The sequence below is a fragment of the Cupressus sempervirens genome, chromosome 7 (assembly GCF_028749045.1).
Source record: "Cupressus sempervirens isolate cs-2001-9-10 chromosome 7, ASM2874904v1, whole genome shotgun sequence".
Taxonomy (NCBI): domain Eukaryota; kingdom Viridiplantae; phylum Streptophyta; class Pinopsida; order Cupressales; family Cupressaceae; genus Cupressus; species Cupressus sempervirens.
The window spans coordinates 740,484,906-740,507,860 of NC_143124.1; the positions used below are offsets into that span (position 1 = coordinate 740,484,906).

At 38.9% G+C, this 22,955-nt stretch overlaps 1 protein-coding gene across 3 annotated transcripts in view; it reads left to right on the forward strand.

The window, feature by feature from the left end:
• The window catches only part of LOC149549386 (LRR/ubiquitin-like domain protein), a 170,057-nt gene that overhangs the window by 76,703 nt on the left and 70,399 nt on the right, over window positions 1-22,955 (forward strand). For all 3 annotated transcript variants that reach the window (XM_089792786.1, XM_089792789.1, XM_089792788.1), the window contains exons 4-5: window positions 7,725-7,835; window positions 8,045-8,145. In XM_089792786.1, the coding sequence (XP_089648912.1) occupies window positions 7,725-7,835; window positions 8,045-8,145 (212 nt within the window). The remainder of the gene's footprint in view (window positions 1-7,724; window positions 7,836-8,044; window positions 8,146-22,955) is intronic.

Below are 22,955 nucleotides of genomic sequence, written 5' to 3' on the forward strand. Positions count from 1 at the left end.
TCAGGCCTAAGTACATGGATTGAGCCTCGTAGTCATTTGTCCCCTTGGCCTCAAGTATTGGTACATCCATCTTAGGGTTGTCGTACTTAATGAGGTAATCGGTACTGCTGCATCTCCATATCACATGATTCACATTGATTCCAGATATGATTGGAATTCAAATAAATAAGTATCTCCACCTGTTTACTTTAGATGAGAGTTTTCAGAGAGAGTTCAAACATTGTGCCTATATTTTACAATAATCATAAATTGAACTCATCTAAAAAGTGGTTACTAAGTTTTCTGTTTAGCTGGCAAGGTTATTGAATTATGTCAATATAGAAAGACTTATGCCGTTAATTTGGCCTCACTTTAGGTATTGCACTGTGTTCAGGGAGTGGAAGCAATGAACCTCCCTGATGGGGACACAACAGAAAAGGGGAAATTATATTAACTGAGAAAATAAGCTAGTACAAACAGTACAGAGAAAATAAACTTCAAAACATGCCCTAAGGGCTTACAATAGCATAAATCTGGAGATAATTTCTCCTTTCAGTACCTCCTCTCAAACTCCACCCCGAAACTGCCTTTTACAATGCCAGAAATCTCCTTAAATAGACCCCGGGGGGTTTAGGACTAGGAGTACATTCTAGAAAGTGCTAGTAGGCATCCACCGACCAAATAGAAGGTTCCAGAAGCTGCGTTAGAAGTCGGCGTAAATCTAGAAGAATCTAGAAACGGTAACCGAACTTCTGGGAGGCATAACTTTTGAACCGTAGCTCCGATTGACGAAGCGTTTACATTTCCGAAAAGCTCTCGAAGCGCTCTATAGCCCTATTGAACAGCTTCGCTCATCCCCCATTTTTCGGCCCTTTTCGAGGTCATTTAATGCCCCTAACTTGACTTTGAAGCATTCTTAGGAGGTCTCCAAAACCCGAAAAACTGCAATAACTTTCAAACCGTGGGGCCTTTTGACCTGATTCTTTTTCTGGAATGCTCTAAATTACAATTACATTCATCTAGCCAATTTACGCCTCCTAGTTCACCAAAATGATGGCTCAATTACATACTCCTATTTTTTCGGGATTTACACGAACACTGATAGTAGAACTGTGAGAGTTGGAACCTTTATTTGACCCAAATGGGTATCCAAAAATGAAAACACATGAAACAGAAACTAAGTCTAAGTATATTTTTTTTGGGTGACACAGAATTGCCCTTATACCTTTGGATGCTCCTGCATCAGACACCCAGGGTAGATTGAAAAGTGACCCTGTCACTTTATGAATGATAGAGGAAATCCCAAATGGGAAACCTCAGCTGCTGAAATCCAAGTTGAGTCCTCGATCGGTCGTCCTTTCCATTTGACCAAATACTCTTCATACTACCTGTTTTTGGTACTCCTACCCACACGATGATCTAGAATGTCTTCTATCTCCTCCTTCTTAGAAGTAGGAATCAGACATGGCTCTAACACCAGTTCCTCATCTGCACCATCATCATGATATTCTGTTAAATCTGCAATGTTGAAAATGGGAGAAAATACCATCTGGCAGCTCCACTTCATATGCATTTCCTGAGTCATGTTTCTTCAAAATTTTGCAGGGGCCAAATTTCTTCATTTTCAGCTGCTTGTAAGTACCGGCTGGAAATCTTTCTTTTCGTAAGTGCACCATGACTAGATCCCCTACTTGGAATTCCTTATGTCTTCTCCTTTGATCAGCCCTAGCTTTATACTCTTGATTCATCTTGGTAATGTGTGCCTGAACCTCCTCATGTAGACGCTTGATATGTTCAGCAAATTCTTCCGCTTCAGCACTTGTCCTCTCCCCTTGCTCTATCTTAATTCTGGAGCAGTCCTTGGGCTATTACCATATACAATTTGGAATGGTGATTTTCCAGTACTCCTATTTATAGAGTTATTGTAAGCAAACTCTGCTTGTGGTAGAATCAAATCCCATCCCTTGGGCTTATCCCCAACTAAACATCTCAGCAAATTACCCAGACTTCTATTTACCACTTCTGTTTGGCCGTCAGTTTGTGGGTGATGCGTGGAACTGAATTTCAAATCTGTTCTCAACTTCTTCCACAATGTCCTCCAGAAATACCCCACAAATTTAGTATCTCTGTCAGAAACTATACTCCTTGGGAGACCATGTAGTCTCACCACATCTCTGAAGAACAAGTCTGCAATATGGATAGCATCATGAGTTTTGTGGCATGGAATGAAATGTGCCATTTTGGAGAACCTATCAACCACCACAAATACTGAGTCATTACCCCTTTGTGTCCTCGGCAATCCAAGAACAAAATCCATACTTATGTCCTCCCATGGCCTTGATGGAACATGCAATGGCTGATATAGGCCAGTATTGTGACTAAACCCCTTGGCAACTTGACAAACCTGGCAACTCTGTACAAACTTCTTCACATCCTGTGAAATTTGAGGCCAAAAATAATGTTCTCTAAGAATGGCAATGGTCTTATCTCGACCAAAATGTCCTGCCATCCCTCCACTGTGTTTCTCCTTAATCAGATTTTCCCTCATGGAACTCCTTGGAATGCATAATTGACTACCTTTGAACAACATGCCATCCTGAATCAAATAGTCTAACCACTTGGTTCTGTCTACAGCAACGGGCTCTTTACAAGCTTTCCATGCTTCAGCAAAATCAGGATCCTCGGGGTACAAATTCTTGAGTTCATCAAACCCAACTACTTCAACCTGCATTACTGTAAGCAACAACTGTCTCCTACTTAGTGCATCTGCTACCCTGTTAGATTTTCCACTTCTATGCTTCAACACAAATGTATAACTCTGCAAGAATTCTACCCACTTCATATGCCTCTGATTCAATTTACCTTGGCTATTTAGGTACTGTAATGCCTGATGATCAGTATATAAAACAAATTCTTTTGGCAATAAATAATGCCTCCATTTCTTTAAGGCTTGAACTATTGCATAGAACTCTTGATCATAAACAGAATACTTCTTCTTTGCATCATTCAATTTTTCACTAAAATATGCAATAGGCTTACCTTCTTGGCTTAATACAGCCCCAATAGCGCTGCCACTGGCATCACAATCCACCTGGAAAACGTTTCTAAAATCTGGAAGTGCCAACACAGGCTGTTCTGTCACCTTCTTCTTCAGCAATTCAAAACTTCTCACAGCTGCTACAGTCCATTTGAACTCTTTCCTATCCCCTCTTATTGTATCAGTTAGGGGTGCACATATGCCACTGAAATTCTTAATAAACTTCCTGTAAAAACTAACCAAACCATGAAATGATCTTACCTCAGTAGCAGACCTTGGAGTAGGCCATTCCAAGATGGCTTTTACCTTCTCCGGATCCATTTTGAGACCTTTGGGTGATATAACAAACCCCAAATAGACTAACTCCCTTTTTGCAAAGATACACTTCTTCAGATTAATTAACAGTTTCTCTTCCCTTAGCCTTTCAAGGACACTACGAATATGCAATAAATGTTCTTCCAAAGTCTTGCTGAAAATTAAAATATCATCCAAATAAACAATAACAAATTTTCCCAAGAACTTCTTAAGTACCTCATTCATGACCCACATGAAGTTGCTTGGGGCGTTCGTCAATCCAAAGGGCATGACTAACTACTCATAAAGACCCTCCTTGGTCTTGAAGGCTGTTTTCCACTCATCTCCTTCTCGAATCCGTATCTGGTGATAACCACTCTTGAGATCTATCTTTGTGAAGTACTGAGCACCACTCAAGCAGTCCATAAGATCATCCATCCTTGGAAAAGGAAATCGGTACTTGATGGTTATCCTATTTATAGCTCGAGAATCTGTACACATCCTCCACTCTCCATCCTTCTTTGGTGCGAGTACTGCAGGTACTGCACATGGACTCAGGCTCTCTCGAATCAAGCCCTTCCTCAACAGCTCCTGAACCTGTCTATTTAGCTCCTCTGTTTCAGTAGGAGTCATCCTGTGAGCAACCTTGTTAGGCAAACTTGCTCCTGGAATCAGATCTATTTGATGATTGATTTGCCTTACTGGTGGCAATCCATCTGGAACATTATCAGAGATAATATCTCCAAATTCCCCTAGTAAATCTGAAACTTCAAGTGGTATTTCACTACTACCTTCTTTATCTTTCCTAGTAATCAAAGCATAGCTCATATGCTAATGTTTCATGCCATCTAAAAACTTCCTTTCATCAACAAGACAAATCCTAGCACTGCTACATACCTTTTCACATTCCTTTTTCATGGGCTTCAATTTGTGGCAAACTCCATCCTTTGTCAGAGAGTATGTGTTTGCATGTCCATCATGTACTGCATGTCTATCAAACTGCCATGGTCTACCCAACAATAGATGGCAAACATCCATTGAAATAACATCACAGAGAACTTCATCATGGTAACTCCCAATTTTGAATTTCACTAAACATTGTTCACTTACCAGGACCTTATGATCATCTTTTACCCAAGCAATCCGATAGGGCTGGGGATGTTTCTCCCTCTTGAGCTTCAGCTTAGAGACCATCTCTTCTGATACCAAGTTATCAATGCTACGACCATCAATGATCACGTCACAACATTTATCCTCACACTTGCATCTGGTACGGAACAAACTCCTCCGTTATCCTGGTTCAATCTCACCACTTAGTAGGACTCTTTCATTTACCGAGGTCTCTCCTCTTTCTGCATCCTCTAAATGTGATGATTGTGCATCCTCATCCACATGAGCAACCCTAGCTTGGCCCTCAGCTCTCCTATCTGTCCTTCCTTGTTGTTGAGGGCATTCAAAGGCACGATGACCTTCTTCATTGCAATGGAAATAGGTACCACGGAAGCCTTCTCTTCCTTGTCCACGTCCTCTACCTCTTCCTCTCTGATTTCCAAAGTCTTGATCATGGGAGCGGTTGAAACCCTCATTCCTTTGGTTCCTGCTAGTACCCACATCTTCATTTTTCTTTTGGGTTTCATGGCGGCCTCCAGATGATCTACCGCTTCCCCTTCCTCCTTGACCGCACCCTCTTTGTCTTCCTTCAAACCTTTTATTCAGCTTCTCTTCAACTCGTAGGGCAAACTGGTATGCCTCTTCAACGCTGGTCATTCTTACCAGACTTAATTCCTCCTGGATGCTAGGTCGCAACCCACTGATATAACGAGCAACCTTCTCCTTATTTGCTTCTGCATGCCCCGCTCTAATCAAGAGTCGGTAAAATTCCTCTGTATATTTTTGGACTGATCTTCCTGCTTGCTTTAACCCATGCATCTTCTTAAACAAATCAAGCTCGTAGTCCATAGGAATGAACTGCTTCTTCAATTTGCCCACCATGCGATCCCATCTTGTGATCTTCTCCTTTCCTCTTCTGTTTCTTTCCAATTGAACCTCTTGCCACCAGATTTTGGCATGGCCTTTCAGTTTGGCCAAACTTAACCCTATCTGGGTCCCTGATATCCTCATACTCAAAGTATTCTTCCAGTTCATTGATCCAATCGATCAACTCATCTGGTTTCAGATTTCCTGAAAATACACCCACTTCAAGTGTAGGTCTTTTCCCAAACTTAGTAATGGCCCTAAAAAGCCTTTCCTCTGCATGATTTAGAACTTCCCCGTCAAATTCCCCTTTTGGTCCAATTTCATCTTCTTCGTTGTCATCTTCACTTTCATCACCTGCGGCCACAATTTTTCCTCTATGGAGCTCCTCCTGGAATGTTTGTACCTGCCTTTAGAGAGCTCTAATCTCCTTAGGATTAATAGCTCTGGCCCTTCCGCCACGCTCTCTTCGTGGAGGCATCTTCTTAACTCAAACCCACAACCACACAGTCTTGGTGCAAACTGCCTCACAGTCGGCGCTCTGTTTACACACTCAGGAAAACCTGCTCTGATACCACTTGATGGGGACACAACAGAAAAGGGGAAATTATATTAACTGAGAAAATAAGCTAGTACAAATAGTACAGAGAAAATAAATTTTAAAACATGCCCTAAGGGCTTACAATAGCATAAATCTGGAGATAATTTCTCCTTTCAGTACCTCCTCTCAAACTCCACTCCGAAACTGCCTTTTACAATGCCAGAAATCTCCTTAAATAGACCTTGGAGGGTTAAGGACTAGGAGTACATTCTAGAAAGTGCTAGTAGGCATCCACCGACCAAATATAAGGTTCCAGAAGCTGCGTTAGAAGTCGGCGCAAATCTAGAAGAATCCAGAAACGGTAACCGAACTTCCAGGAGGCATAACTTTTGAACCGTAGCTCCGATTGACGAACCGTTTACATTTCCAAAAAGCTTTCGAAGCGCTCTATAGCCCTATGGACCAGCTTCGCTCATCCCCCATTTTTCGGCCCTTTTCGAGGTCATTTAATGTCCCTAATTTGACTTTGAAGCATTCTTAGGAGGTCTCCAAAACCCGAAAAACTGCAATAACTTTCAAACCGTGTGGCCTTTTGACCTGATTCTTTTTTTGGAATGCTCTAAATTACAATTACATTCATCTAGCCAATTTACGCCTCCTAGTTCACCAAAATGATGGCTCAATTAGATACTCCTATTTTTTCGGAATTTACACGAACACTGATAGTGGAACTGTGAGAGTTGGAACCTTTATTTGACCCAAATGGGTATCCAAAAATGAAAACACATGAAACAGAAACTAAGTCTAAGTATATTTTTTTTTTGGGTGACACAGGATTGCCCTTATACCTCTGGATGCTCCTACATCACTCCCCCATTACATCAGTCGCATACACACCTTCTTATCACAAAAAGGATACTCATACCATATTGGAAAATCTTAATCACCATCCATGCCTTAGTTTTTGGAGACAAGCTTCTAAAGTTTAAATGTTGAAGAATTTAGTAGTACTTAGGGAGAAAATAAGTCAATGTGACAGTGGCTTTGATCAACTAGCATACAAAAACTAGGGACAGTATATTTGCAATTGATGGGAGTCTAATTGTTGCAGCACCACTACAATTTTTATATAAGAGTCGGAAGACAGTCATTGTCAAAAGCCCTGTATGTGAAGCTTAAGAAACAAAGTTAAGCATTCACCTTTTCAAATTTCAGCTTCGCTTGGTTTGTTTGAGTTATTTCTGATATCAAATTATTAATAAATTCAAATAATTTTTATATATTATTTTGATTACCACGTCTATGCTGAACCTCAATTCTGGAATTAGTATTGTGATCTGCACTTGCAGAACCCATCATCACGTGCCTAAAATTTGGAGAAACATGAAGGTAATTAAAACAAAATTTTATTTAGTTTCAGATTGACATGCCATCGAAAAGGCTATTCCTATTCAACTTTTTACTTCACATTACTTTGGTCCTTTGATTTCCATATGTGGTGCATCACGTTCTTGGTATTATCAGACCAACATATGTATTGACAGTTTGTCTTTGACTTTTAATAAGTGGCTATCATTCCTGCTATGCACTCATGTCTGTTGTGTGGAGATCAGACAAGAATTTATTCCATATATTTGATACAAAAATGGAACTGTACTTCCCTTTATGTTCTTTCTTTTTTATTTGTTACACAGCCTTGAAAGGTTTCCTTCCATTTTCAATTAGAATAATGGATTGTTAAATAGTTTTAGATTACTCCTTTTCTAGGTTGGTCATAATTTCTATTTCATGATCCCATAAATTCCAGTGCTGTTGGTTTTGTCTCCAGTGAAAATCGATGAGTTAATGTTGGAGATATTAAATATGATTTTATGTGGTGCTTGGTTTGGAATTGAATAGGTAGTACCACAAGATGTTTTTGCTGCCGGGGCGTCAACACGAGTACTAGATATTGGTGATAACCGCTTGCAAGAAGTACCAGCTGAAATCGGAAACCTCAACAATTTAAAAGTACGAATTTGCATTTTTCTATACATTTTATTTGATGACTTTTTGTTGTTGTTTTTGCAATCTTTTGCAGTCACTAATTTGGAAGCTTTAGTCTTTTAACCTGTAAATAGTTGTGCTTTTTTACTTCTTGTGAAGTTCATAACTTAGGTGACTCTCAAGCTGAAAATAATTTAGAATGGATATTGATGTTTGGGTTATTTTAATTGCAGAAATTACGTCTCACTGCAAATAATCTCTCAGATGATAGAATCAAGTGGCAAGGTCTTGTTTCTTTGAAATGTTTGACGGTTCTCGCATTAAACAGTAACAGGTTGATCCTCTTTACCACACAAACTGATGGTTAACATGCCTGGACATTAAACAATTTTTAGTAGACCACGCAATGAAATATGAATGCATAATACTTGCATGCAAATATCACCTTAGTACATGAAATGAGATTACGTTTACGCACATGCTACGCAAGAACACATTTACACAGACACTTATCTGATGTACAACTGTATACAACTTAGATTACATTGTTCACTTCAATGCCTGTTCTCAACTAACTTTACCACTGCCATTGTTCCCAATTTTTTTGGCAAAGATTTATAGTGCTGTGTAGAAGCTTTTGCCAGCTGTTTATTTGTGATGCTTGTAATATTTTTTAGAAATTAGATAAGCAAGATTTGGGTCATAGCACAAGCAGTTTGTATTTACACAAACACACCCACGCACCATCCCATCCCTAGATTAAGAAATATTGAAAAAATAAGAGATGTTTTACAAGGAAAAAAATAGTAGTATCACAATGTTGGACTGTTGAATGAAACTTGCAAGATCCTGGAAAAATGAAAGAGTCAACATTAGACATGTAACTATACTGCCAAATCCTGATCATTACTTGAAAAACTTACAGTTGAAGACATTCCAAATAAATTAAATTTTAGTATTTATGTCCATGTTAATGTTTTTGCTCAGAAATTAGATAAACAACAACAAAGAAGAGTAAAAACTATACACAAAAAGCTCAAAATTTATCCTAGGAAAACCCTTCCACTTGAAGGGAAAATCCCAGCCACACCAGCAAAATATCTCTTTTATTGATGATAAAAATGTTTGGGTACAAGGCTTTCACTTTCTTGAATTACAATATACCAGGCAATCATATAAATAGATTGCGTAAGACTCTTCGTCTTTCACACGAAAGTCTCTCTGAGTCCCAAAATGAGACCTTTCATATTTCCACATATTCAACACTTCACATTTTCATATGACATATGACATGTCTTTTTGCATAATATTAACTTAAATATATTCACATATATCTCTTTCAGCTGAAGATGATCATAACGGTCATAACAAACATATTTCTATCTCATAAAATCAGAGATAAAGATCTCTATCGCAGCTACTAACTTCATTAGTCCACAAATATCAAATAATATCAAAACCAATGTTCCCATTTTTTTTTTTCGCAAAGATTCATGGTGTTGTGGAAAGCATATGCCAGCCATGTTTTTGTGGTGCTTAAAATATTTTTGAGAAATTAGATAAGCAAGATATTGGTCATATCACAAGCAGTTTTTATATACCCAAACACACCCATACCCATCTCTTTTCTAGATTAAGAAATATTTACAACAAGCAAAGACATTTTACAAGGAAAACAATATTAGTATTGAAATGTTAGATTGTTGAGTGAAACTTACAAGGTCCTGGAAACATGAAAGAATCAAACATTAGACATGTATATATGTTGCCAAATCCTGATCATTGCTTGAAGATCTTATAGTTGAAGAGAATTCCAAATTGTAAGAATCACTTTGATACCACATAAGAATTGCTTTGGTACCATGTAAGAATTTTCTTATTGCAGAAACAACAATAACAACCACCCAAGATCTAGAGGCCAATGAATAGCACAAAGATGAGAGACAAGATTGGCAAGAATAAACTATATTCTCCTCAATATGCAATAACTGAGCCGAACTGAACTGCACATAAGATAGTAAATCCAATAAATGTGCAAACTCCTAGCTGTCTCAAATGCAAACTACTATGTATGCATTATCCTACGTAAGCTTAAGTAAAGTGTAATTAGATGAATTATTAATTACACCAACACAAATGAATTAAAGTTTAGTATTTATGTCCACATATATCAAAAAATATCAAAACCTCATGCGAAGATAAATATTGTTAGTGACATTGCTTGGAACCAATTTCACAAGGCTTGGACTTGACTTAGACTCAACAAGCTGGTTTTTGACTCTTACTTTCCTTGAATTCGGCAAGAAGGTTTTTGATTCAGACTCAGACTCGATTATCTAGATTGGATGCAAACTCAAAATATTGGAAAACACTTGAAGTTTAGAGACAATAACCTCATCAAATGGAAGCTAATTTGATCACATACACAAGTATACATTGATCAAGAGTATAAATGCAAATTTTAGCTGAAGGAAATAAAATAGATAAATTTATGTTGTCAAATATTTACAAACCTTATGTAATATGAAATCCATGATATCAAAAGTTCTAACAAATATTTAAAAAAGCCAAAAGTATATGGCTTTGAGGAGCTTGCATCAGTCAGCCCTCTTGCTTGGGCGTGTAAGATATGTCCTAGATTATGATGTAGACACGATCTCCTGTGTCTCAGTGACACTCACATCAACATCCAATTTATTTGCTCATGCTGTGTCATTTGGCGATGTCTATGCAGCCATCAGATTCTCTAATGTTACCAAGCTTAGTAAAAGTTCAAGTTTCTGATGGCTGCAGAGACACTGGGGTATCCTCCTCTGCCACAGCTGCTGCCTCTGCCTCTCTATCCACCTAGTCAACCCGATCATGTTCCTCATCACTAAAGATAAAATTCTCAGCCTTATTGATCCTATCTGATTGTGGATCAACCTTCTCTTGTGTGATGGGTGATAACTCACTATCCAAACTTTGTATGTGGAAAAGGCAAAGGTTGTAGTGAACATAAACTAGATCATTTAACCTTTGTATTGACATTCTATTGTGCTTCTTGGAGTGTAGGTGCTAAAAATACTCCAATTGTGCTCACAACATAAAGCATTGCATGGTTGGCTCAGTACTTGAACTGCAATCTGTTGTGTTTTAAATACACAAGCCTTATCGCAAATGGGGACCCCTTCTTTTTACCTCTTTCTAGCTTGGTGTTTAGCGTAGTTGTCCTTAGCTTGGTAGCATTTTTTACAGTTTGTTACTCTCCTAGTTCTTAAAATCTGGGTTTGAGGAGGATTTCATTTGGGAAATCAGCCTCTAGGTGATGGTATCCCCTTCAATCCTTACTTGAGATGATGATTATCTTGGAAATCCATGTTTGGAAGTAAGAATTGTCAAAGTTGGAAGTTGGGGGCAAAATTATAAAGGATTTCACACGTTTGAAAAATTGTCCAAAGATTTCAAAATGATGTCAAGACAAGGTGTTAGATGGAAAGTTGTGGAGTTGCGATGTAAAATGAAATGAAAATTCAATACTTGAAAAAAAAAATGTTAAGTGAGTAGAAACAAAAATTCCAACCATGAAAGGGAAAATAACCAAAATTCTAAAAACCCTTTGTTGAATTTTTTTTAAAGAGAATTCCAAGTGAAAATGAAAATTTCCTTAGAATTCCAGCTCAAATCCATGGTTTTCTTTAATTTCCAGCTAAAATAAACATCCCATTGAAATTTCTAGGTAAAAGGCAGCATGACATTGAATTTTCCAGCTAAAAGGCACCATTATGTTGAAATTTCCAGCTAGAAAATACAATGACACTGAAATTTCCTGCTAAAAAGCACCATGACATTGAAATTTCCATCTAAATGAAGACATGGAGATGTTGCCCTTAGGAATAAATCAATTTTAAAATTTCGAATGCAACAAAAAAAGAAACAATAAAAGCCTACCTGACTTGGACAAGGAAATGAAAGTTTGAAAACCCAAATGAAGTACTCCTAGTGTCGACTGTTATCAAAGAAAACCATCATTCATTAAAGATGAAATATATATGAAGGATGGAAGATTATCATTTACAAATCATTCAAGTGCAAAGTTTCCCATAAAAGGAAGTGAATCAAGAGTAGAGGTGTGATTTCTATTAGATTAATATTATTATATTTCTTATTTAATGGTTACTTAATGTACTCTAGTTAATTTTGCTTTTTTCTATTTTTGCATTCTGTACCTGATTTTTCGTTTAGAAAAATCATTATGGTCATTGGAGCTTTCATCTCCATTGTGAATACACCAATCAATTACCATTTCATGGTATTAGAGCAAGAACAATGTTTTCAGAATGTTCTTTTTTCCATAAAAATTCGTAGTATAGCTAAGTAACTGAAGGATTTGATCAATACAAATCCACAAAGCCTTCGAATACCTGCATGCAAAAACCTATCACAGAAGAAAAAGACAAGAGAAGGCAAAGGGTTTTGCTCTGAAAAATGTGCTAATGTATTTTCAGCAATGAAAGAGATAATGAAATACAAAGGAGATCAATCCTTATAAAAGGAGATCAAAACCCTAAAAAGGGTAACCTAAAAGGAAAAGCTATTTAATAATTAATAATTAATTATTAAATAGAGATGCAAAAGGTGCATAAAGTAAAATCTTAAGAAGGGAGTAAAGCAAATTTAATAAATGAAATTAAATCAACGCTTTACTCTAACACCCCCCCTTAAGATGAGCAACAATGCAGTTACAAACAATGCAAAAAAAAGCAAGGAAACTACAATGCAAAGCCTAAAGCAAACTTGGGTCCCGGCAACAAGGCCTGATGAGGTACCCAATAACAACTAAATCTCTATGAAACGGAGAAATAGAGAAAACCCAGTGGGAAAAACTCTACTCCAAAAAGAGATAGCAGTAAAAAGAAGGAAGGAAGGACTCATCAGTGAGACCCCCCAAGGACAACTTCCTTCACCCCAAGCATAGAACGCAGCTTAAGATACCGCGGGGATGCAAAAGGTTTAGTGAAGATGTCTGCAACCTGCTCAGCAGTAGGAATGTACTCCAAGCTCAAAGCACCATCCTGAATGAGATGCCTGATGAAGTGCATGTGAAGCTCAATGTGCTTGGTCTGCTGATGCTCAACAGGGTTGCGTGAAATGTGTATAGCACTCTGACTATCACACCATAGAAAGGTGGGACTATCAGGAGGAGATCCAAACTCTGTCATCAACTGTCGAAGCCACAAAACCTCCTGACTAGCTAATACAGCTGCCCTGTATTCTGCCTCTGTAGATGATAATGCGTGAGCATGCTGCTTTTTGCAAGACCATGTGATAGGACCAGAACCAAGACAAAAAACAAAACCAGAAGTAGACTTGCGATCATCAATGTCACCAGCCCAGTCTGAATCTGTGAAACGAACAATGTGAGGATCCCCTGATGTGTAGTGAATGCCATAACATGTTGTACCGCTAATATACCTTAAGATACGTTTGGATGCTTGCCAATGACTCTCATGAGGATTATGAGAGAATCGAGAGACAAGTCCAACCGCAAAGGAAATATCAGGACGTGTGTGTGTCAAGTACAACAAACTACCCACAAGCTGTCTATATAGAGTGGAATCCACTGTAGGAGTAGAGCAAGTGGTAGATAAAACAACACCTGACTGAAAAGGTGTGGGGGCAGGCTTGCAATCAAGCATGCCGAATCTCTGAAGCATATCATGAGCATACTTCTGCTGGAGTATGGCTATCCCATCTGAAGACTGAACAACCTGTAGGCCCAAAAAATAGTGCAGAAGGCCAAGATCTGTCATCTCAAACTGCTCTCTCAATGCTTGTTGAACACCCTGTATCATGGAGAGTGAGCTTCCTGTGATGATGAGGTCATCAACATAAAGCACAAGTATCAATAAGTCAGTCCCATGACGCTGAATGTAAACTGTAGGATCAGAATGACATCGTGTGAAGTGGGAAGCAAGCAAGAAGGAATCCATCTTCTCATACCAAGCCCTAGGGGCTTGTTTGAGACCATATAAAGACCTCTGAAGACGACATACCAATGAAGAGTCCTGCACAAAACCATGAGGCTGCTCCATATAGATCTCATCATGTAGGTCTCCATGCAAAAAGGCACTCTTCACATCCATCTGAAAAACTGTCCATTTCTGTGAAGCTGCTAGAGAGAGTACAAGGCGAATAGAGTTCATCTTGGCAACAGGGGCAAAGGTTTCAGAGTAATCAATACCCTCAACCTGTGTGAAACCCTTTGCAACAAGACGTGCCTTGTACCTATCAATAGAACCATCTGCAGCATACTTGGTACGGTACACCCAACGGCACCGAACCAACTTTCTTCCTTTTGGAAGAGGACACAGATCCCATGTGTGGTTCTTCATCAAAGAAGAATACTCCTCAGCCATTGCCCTATCCCACTCTGAGTGTCCTGTCGCCTGTGAAAAATTCTGAGGATCATCAGAAATGGCATGACTCAAAAGGCCACTACCTGCAGTCTGAGAACGAGTACGACGAACATCTGTAGGATCACCTGCCAGAGGTCCTGCTGCATCAACAGTATCACGAGCCCACTTGGGCACTCGCGGAACATCTGGTGGAGGAGGCAAAGGGGGATCAATCTCAAGATCTTCCTCAGAGGAGGCATAATCCTGTAGAGGAGTAGATGAAGTACTGGGTAGTGAAGAAGTAGCTGAAGATGGAGGATCCATAGAAGGATAACGCTCATCAAACTGAACATCTCGCCGAAACAAGACATCTCTGCAATCAGGATCAAACAACCTGTATGCTTTCACATCCTCACAGTAGCCAACAAAAATGAGTGGTCGACTCTTCTTCTCCATGGCTTTCCGCTGAGCATCTGGAATAAATGCCCAATCCTCACTACCAAAAATGCGGAAAGTAGAAACATCAGGCTTGACATGAGTCCAAGCCTCTTCAGGAGTCATGTGTCGCAATGCCTTATGAGGCATCCGATTTTGAATATAGTTGGCACAATTGATAGCCTCAGCCCAAAATGAAGAACTCATAGCACGAGACTGTATCATACAATTGGCCATCTCCCGTAATGTCCTATTTTTTCTCTCAGCAACCCCATTCTGCTGAGGTGTATGGGGAACAGAGAACTGATGCTGTAAACCATGCTCAATGCAAAAATCTCTGAAAAACTGATTCACATATTCCCCCCCATTGTCAGTGCGGATACGCCTGATGAAAAGACCAGACTGCTTCTCCACAAAGGTCTTAAAGATTCGAAATGAATCAAAGACATAAGACTTGTACTTCAAAAAGTACACCCATGTGCGTCTGGAGAAGTCATCAATGAAGGTGAGCACATATCGAGCACCTGAAAAAGATGGAGTGGGAAATGACATAAGATCACTATGTATCAACTCCAATGGTGCCTTAGCACGTGTGGATCGACCTACTGGAAAAGGATCTCTGTGATGTTTGCCAAGTGCACAACCGTGACACACATCGTCAGTACAAGAGATCTGAGGTAATCCAATCACTAGCTCCTTTGTACTCATCTGCTGTAAGTATCTGTAGTTGACATGGCCAAAACGCTCATGCCAAAGTTTGCTCACTGTGTCTGCATGAGCAATGAGAGAAACACCTGTAGAATCGGAGCTCTCAAAGCCATCGAACTGATATAAGTGAGACTGAAGATCAACACTCCCTGTAGCAATAACAAAATCAAGATCATGGAGGTCTCTAATAACCACATCATGTGGTGAGAACTCAACTGTCTTTCCAGAGCCTGAATGACAAATCTGAAAGACAGACAAGAGGTTCGTAGAAATGGCTGGAACCAAGAGAACATCTTGTAGTGAACCACCCTCTAAAGAGATAGTTCCTGAACCTGTGACTGAAAGCTGAGAAGAATCACCAACTGCAATCTGTGTAGTAACACTCTGAGCAAGTGAGGTAACCAAATCAGGTGAGTGTGTCATGTGATGGGAAGCTCCGGAATCAAGAATCCAAGGAGCTGAAGAAGACAATGCACGTGCAGAAAGAGCATGTCCTTTCCCTGTAGGTGGAGGTGGAGGCTTTGGAGAAGCAATACTAGACTGTTGCATAGCCTCTTCTAATGCCTCAAGACGTTTCCAACACCTGGAAACTGGATGTCCATCCTTGCCACAAAAACTGCAAGGTTCACCTATATACTTCTTAGTCTTGGAGGAAGACTCACCAGACTTAGAAGTATTACCCTTCTGAGAGGGTTTCCGAGCATCTGATTTGGGAGGAGGCTTGGAGGAACTCTCGCTCCCTGCTGAATCTGTCTTATGCTTCGGTTTCGGCTTCGGCTTTCCTGTAGATGTCTGAGCTACCAATGCCTTTGTCTTAGAACCAGTCATAGTATCCAACTGTGTGAGTTTTGACTGCTCTCTAGTCAAGCGATCACAAAAGACCTGAAAAGAAGGCATAACAAATCGATTCCCCAAAGCATCTTTGGTGGAATAGAATGTGGAAGCAAATATCTGAAAATTCCCTCGAAGCTTTGAGAGAATCAAATAGATGCACTCAGTATCAGTCTTCGTCTTTCCACAACACTGCAACAAGGATCTCTGTTGAGTAAACTTCATCAAGAAGTCATCAATAGTAGGAAAGGAATCTGGTGCAAGTGTTGTAAGCTCTGTCTCTATCTGAAGTGCTCTGAATTCATTCACTGTACCAAACAAGCCTTCAAGCTTGGTCCACATAGCCAAAGGAGTATTACACCCATCCAAATGAAACTGTAAACTATCTGATACCTGTAATGCAAGCAATCCGATTGCCTCATCCATTTTGTTTCGATGCTGCATGATCTCAAAAGGCCTCTGAAGAATAGGCTGAACAGCATCTAAACATGACCACAACCCTTTTGACCGGAGAAGCCGAGTCATTGAGGTCTTCCAGGTGTGATAATTATGAGGGGTCAGAAGTTCTAGAGAAGAAGAGGTCTTGGCCATTGTTTTAGAAAGGGTTTTTTTGCGTTTTCTGATATATAAAAATAATAACAGAAAATAATATAAAAACGCCCCCCACAATGCAATAAACCGAACCCCTTACTTACAAATAGATTGCGTAAATGAGATAAGAGCAAAAAAACTTCAAATACAAATAAAAAATACCTGGTACCAAATACTGGTGAAAAGATTGAGAATCTGGAAAGGGCTCGAAAAAATCTTTCCGGTGCTTTTTTCGGATCGAAAAACGGAGCTATAACGAAGAAGTTATGCCCCCCGGAAGATAGAAGTCATCAACGGACTTCAAACGCCAAAACAGATATCAATCTGGAAAAAAATCCAAAAATTCCTTCTCCATCATCTCCGTCTCGGAATCAGCTTTCCGACGCTTTTTTCGGAATTGAAAAAGACCCCCGTATGCGAGAGTTATCGCAAAAAAACTAACAGGGCCCCCATAAGCTTGAAAAATATTTATTTTTAAAAAAAAAAATAATTAAAAAAGTCACCGAGCGGTGCGCTGGCTGAGCTGCTGGCGGTGGTGGTTGTCCGGAGTGGAGGAGGGCGGCGGAGGAGAAGTGCCACCTGATCGGAGGCGGGGCGGCGCTCTGGTTGAGCCGCCGGTGTTGGTGGCGACCAGAGCGCGGGCGGTGGCGGCCGTTGGAAGTAAAAAATCGGCGCCCGAAAAAAATACCGCCGGTATCGTCGCCCTGCCGAAAAACAGTTGCCCCCGCTGGCAAACGGGTCCGCGGGCCGGAAAACGGCCTGCGGCCGTTTTTTTAATATTTAATATTTTAAAAAAAATGCCTCGATCTGCGTGCAGAAGACCGTACGGCCCTGCTGGGAAAATTTTTTTTGCCTCCCGGAGCAACGTTGTCCAAATTGGACAAACTTTATATGGAAACAGGGGTTTTGACACCTTCTGGATCCATCTGTGATGTCCGTTTGGCCTCAACCTGCTTCAAAAATCAGTGACCCCCCTGTTTTCTCAAAAAATACCCAAAAATTTCCAGATCTGTTTTGTCAAACCCTCATTCTCCTTTTTCTCCAAATAACGAACAAGTTGCAGCAGATCTGGCTCTGATACCATGAAGGATTTGATCAATACAAATCCACAAAGCCTTCGAATACCTGCATGCAAAAACCTATCACAGAAGAAAAAGACAAGAGAAGGCAAAGGGTTTTGCTCTGAAAAATGTGCTAATGTATTTTCAGCAATGAAAGAGATAATGAAATACAAAGGAGATCAATCCTTATAAAAGGAGATCAAAACCCTAAAAAGGGTAACCTAAAAGGAAAAGCTATTTAATAATTAATAATTAATTATTAAATAGAGATGCAAAAGGTGCATAAAGTAAAATCTTAAGAAGGGAGTAAAGCAAATTTAATAAATGAAATTAAATCAACGCTTTACTCTAACAGTAACTTCAAATTTTTGTTTTGGTTTCTTTTATAAAGAAAAAATTGTTTTCAAGAGGAAAACAAAAGTCTATTCAAGGGATTTGAAAATCATGGATTTTTAATCTTGTCCTTTGCAGAAATTGTTCGAGGGGCTTTTGCAATTGTTCATTTCTTTGGTCATGTGTGGGTTTTAGAGCAAGAAAAGTTGCGTTTATTTTTCATTTTCATTTTCTCTTGCGTGTATTTTTTCCTCTAGGCATGCAGGGCCTTTTTTCAAGCCCACATGATGCCTACACCTGCATTTTCTTCTACTTGATTCTTTGTTTTTGGGCAGTGGACACCAATGTCTGAGAAATAGCAACAATGTTCTTCCACAATTAGGTTTTTATTCTTTCTGTTTATCTCCAGATTGCAATGGGTGATTCTCTGTTTTTGGAAAATTACACCACGTAGCCTAGGGTTTTAGGTTTTTCTTCATAAATTTCTTTTGCAGGAAGTATTTTTTAGAGTTTCTATGTTTTTGATTGCCTAGCTAGGGTTTCAATGTTTTAAAAAAAATATTTTCAAAAAAAAAATGTTGGTTTTTCTCATTACAGAAGTTTTTTTTCTTTGAAGGCCTAGTTTTGAGAATAAAAATCATACTTCTTTATTTTGGAACAAACTTAGCACCCTTTATTTTATGTTGCTTGTCTTGGGATTTATGCTAGTGCAACTTGTTCTAACTTCTGACAACAACCTAGATATTTTTGGTGAAATAGTTTTGATTGTACTTTGTTACCTTGTTCTTTGGTGCATTTTAGAATGGGATTGATGTCATCATTGACTAAGATAGTGTTGGAAAGTAGTTAGCACTTAAATGACAAGATCTACAACATGCGGATACAACATATGCTCACAATCTTCAAGTACAAATGCCTAGATCAAATTTTACTCGGTAAGTGGTCACGCCCATCGAGTTGTCAATCACAGATGATATTTAAGTAGTTCACACAAGAGGATGTGGGAACAATTTGTGAATTAGGTTGGCTAACTAATGGGGGATGATAGAAAGATTGAGGCATATCATATGAAGTGGATTGAGTGATGTAGATGGATTGTGGAGTTGGAGTTGTGGTAATGTAGGAGGGACTGAAAGAGGGTAGATTAGTTTATGAAGAAGTAGATGGTTTATTGAGGTAGGATGAAGTGGAGGGATGAGTGAAGTCGGATAGAGTGGATTGCGGACGCACTGTATTTGTCTCTTAATATATCTGAATTGTCTTGATGGCAAGACACTTCAGCGTTAGAATTCTACGTCTAGACTTCCTTTTTTCTTGCACGACTTTCATTACCTTCTTTAGTGGCAACATTCTTCTGTGCAAACATTATGTTATGTTCATAGTATCATTGTATAGTTGTTGCTGTATATATAGCCTTTACACTTGTGTCATAGATGTTTTGATGGGCTGCAACTGTAATTGAATGTTGTTGATTGATATGGCAACTTTTCTCATACTTTTGTGCTGCTGTACAGATATTCTATACTTGACCATTTCACTAAACTTTTCCAAATCATGTTATATGCTGCCAAAAATGTATTGGCTGTTGTATATTTGCTGGTAAAACTGTAGAGCATATTGCTGCTGTACATATACTTATTATCCACTGTGGACTCATTATTTGATTAACTGGAACTGTCACCACCGACGACTCATGTTATAGTTTATCATTTGTCCAATCTTTCTTTATCTGTTGCCGTAAGTATTAACAACTACACAGATTTTATCATGTTAAGTGTTGATTTGAATATGCATAGGAGACTCTGCCTTCAGTGATACACTTGTTTATGGACCAGACCTGATAGCTTTAGAAGCACACAATATCTCATACAATCTGACGTGAGGATACACATCACCGGCTATTGCATACTGTCATTTCTGTATGGCTAATTATGTCTTTTAAACATGTTAATTCTCTGTGTATTAGACACTGTAATACAACTGTTCATACAAATCTTGATCTGTATATTACTCGTTGAATATAGATGGCCTAGTAAGGGCTTATCAAATAAACATGTGATCTTCAACCTTACTGCTCTTCAGTAATATGATTTCTGCTGTTGATTCGTTGCTGTATAAGAATCTGCTGTTCACACCTTTCCCAGTGTGTGCACTTGTTCATGTTTTCTTTAATTTGACTTCCTTGGCATCTATGCCATCACTGTATGAATGTGGTCTTCATTGCTACATCTGTGATATCTTTGCTGCTAGAAGAGTCTAACAAGTATGCCTCTATGCAAGTTCTTGTCTCCACATTCTTGTGGATGTATTCTTTGTTATACTATTTAGATGCATATATATTATATTGACATCAATGATAATATTTCCATCATGAATCTCCAACATTATTTCTCAAATGGACACCCTAATTCACAAAAATTAGGGCTCCATCAGTGTACATGGATGACATAATGGATTTCCCTTGTCAAAGGTATGATAAGAAGTACTAATGGATATGCATGGAGACATAATGGGATAGTTTGGATCAATGATGACATTAAGGCTTTTAATTTACTTGTCCAGATCAACAAGGCTCTCATCATCATCAGAATGGGATGAAGTGGAAGGGAAGGCAGGATCACCAAACTCATCAATATAAAACTGTGACTTGATGATTAGTTAATGAGTTAGATAGGGATGAAGGGTGAAGATGGATGATTGCATAAAGCTCAGATTATGACGGACAATAAGCTTAAACTTTGATTTGGAATCAAGCTCAAACTAAGATGAGGGATTCACTCCATAGATGGAAAGGTGATCATGGGTGGTAAAAATGACTTTTCTAGCTAAGGATATGGAGGAAAAGATGTAATGAGGGTTTTGGACTTGGGAGAATGAGTATTACATGGGGGATGAAAGACTAATTCTCTAGATTTGATCAATGAAAATATTGTGTTAACTACAAGGATGTGGGTGTTGGAACACCTAACCCAACAACAAGGGGTGTGTGCAGGGGGCAGACTGATTCCCTACTAACAGGGGTGTGGGGGTACAACCCCTAGAGATTTGTATTTTCAACCCCAAGAGAATATGAAGAAACTCTGCAACATTGATTTTATTGATGATGTTTTTGTATTTTTTTTTGACAACACAATAGGACTCAAAATGAGGAGAAATGCAAGATAAACGATCTGAGAAAATTGAGGCGTATGCATCCCTCGAGAGGAGACCAGACTTGTTCGCAAAAGGATAATTTTGTGGATCAACTGACACTGTTTAGGGATATTTCCTCGGGACAATGTAACAGGAAACAAATCCGCTCATATCTAGAGAAAATCTGCCCGGGCCCCAAACACAAAGTCTATCTGTTAAAATAAGGAAATAACTAACTAAACAAGGTACATGCTGATCTGATAGATAATAAAAAGCATCAGTTGGATGACAATATGTAAATTTGCTAGTCCAAGTGGCAAATTCGCCAATCCAAGTGGCAAGTTCTCGAAACTACATAAGGAGGTTGACATACCTTAGGACTCAATTCTGCAAGTTTAGAGAGTCAAATCTACAAAAGGAAATGGCATATGCGCCAAAGTATAGGCAGATCTGACAAAATAATTGGCAAATCTGCCAAAGTAGGTGGCAAACCCACTAAAACATCAAGCAAATTTGCTAGAACATATGCCATATCCACTGATTGATAGGATAGTTCCACTAGACAATAGGGTTGTTTCTACTAGACCAAATGTTCAAATCTACCCAAGGAGTAAGTGAACCTAGCGGACAAGTACGCTAATCAATTGAATGGGTGATAAATGACTATTCTAAGTGTGATCAATTCCAATAATGGACTGTTCACATCAGGTCAACCTTAGAGCATATCCACTAGACTAGGATTTTGAGCTACACTAGCTTGGTCTAATGTGTTTTGGCAAAAGATAATGTTTAATACAAACTTTATAAGCAGAAGAACAATTTGTCCGACACCAATTAAAGTGAATAGGGCTTAGGTTAGCCCAAGGTGATGACACATAATTGGTTTGAACAAGAAAATAGTTTGAAGTGAGAACAACTTAATTGGAATGAGCATGCTACTTGATTGTGGAGCTCTAACAACAATAGAATACCACAAACAAAGTGGATAGATAGAGATTAGGTAGTGCTTACGCCCTTACCTAACATAGGCACACCTCTCTTAGCTTGAAGGTTCAAAAACCTTGTAATCGAGGAATTTATCTCACAATGAAGGGTACATGAATGTTTGAGGCATGATCCTCATACCCTATACTACATAGCATGGGATTTTGGGCTTCTAATTACAAATTGGCTCATAATGATTCTTTGAGGAACATTGTCCTATACGAACATCACACACTACTAAAAAGTCTAGCAACCCTTATCGGACGACTCGTGGTTAGATTTTATCTTGGATGTAGCTGGATTGGACAAATTTTCACTTGCTACTCTTTAATATAGCGACTTGAAGAGAGAAATCACTCAGGGACAGACTATGAGGGGATGAAATCCCCAGAGAAGCCTCTATCTAAAACTAGAGAAATCTTGGCATTATTTATACATTTCTCTACATCCAAGGTCTGCGAAGATGAAGCAAGAGGATACATTGTATGAAAGGTAGGTCCACCCTAATAGAATGTGCAAGTGCACCAAACACAATAAACATGCGTTCGTTCCCTTAAGAAATTGTAGTGTGATCTACACTACCAAGTACGTGTTCATTTCTTATAACATTGTTTAGAAAATAATCCTCTTTTAATGGTCCTACATTATAGCATTCTAGAAAATTAATTGAAGAGAAAATATCCAATTGCACA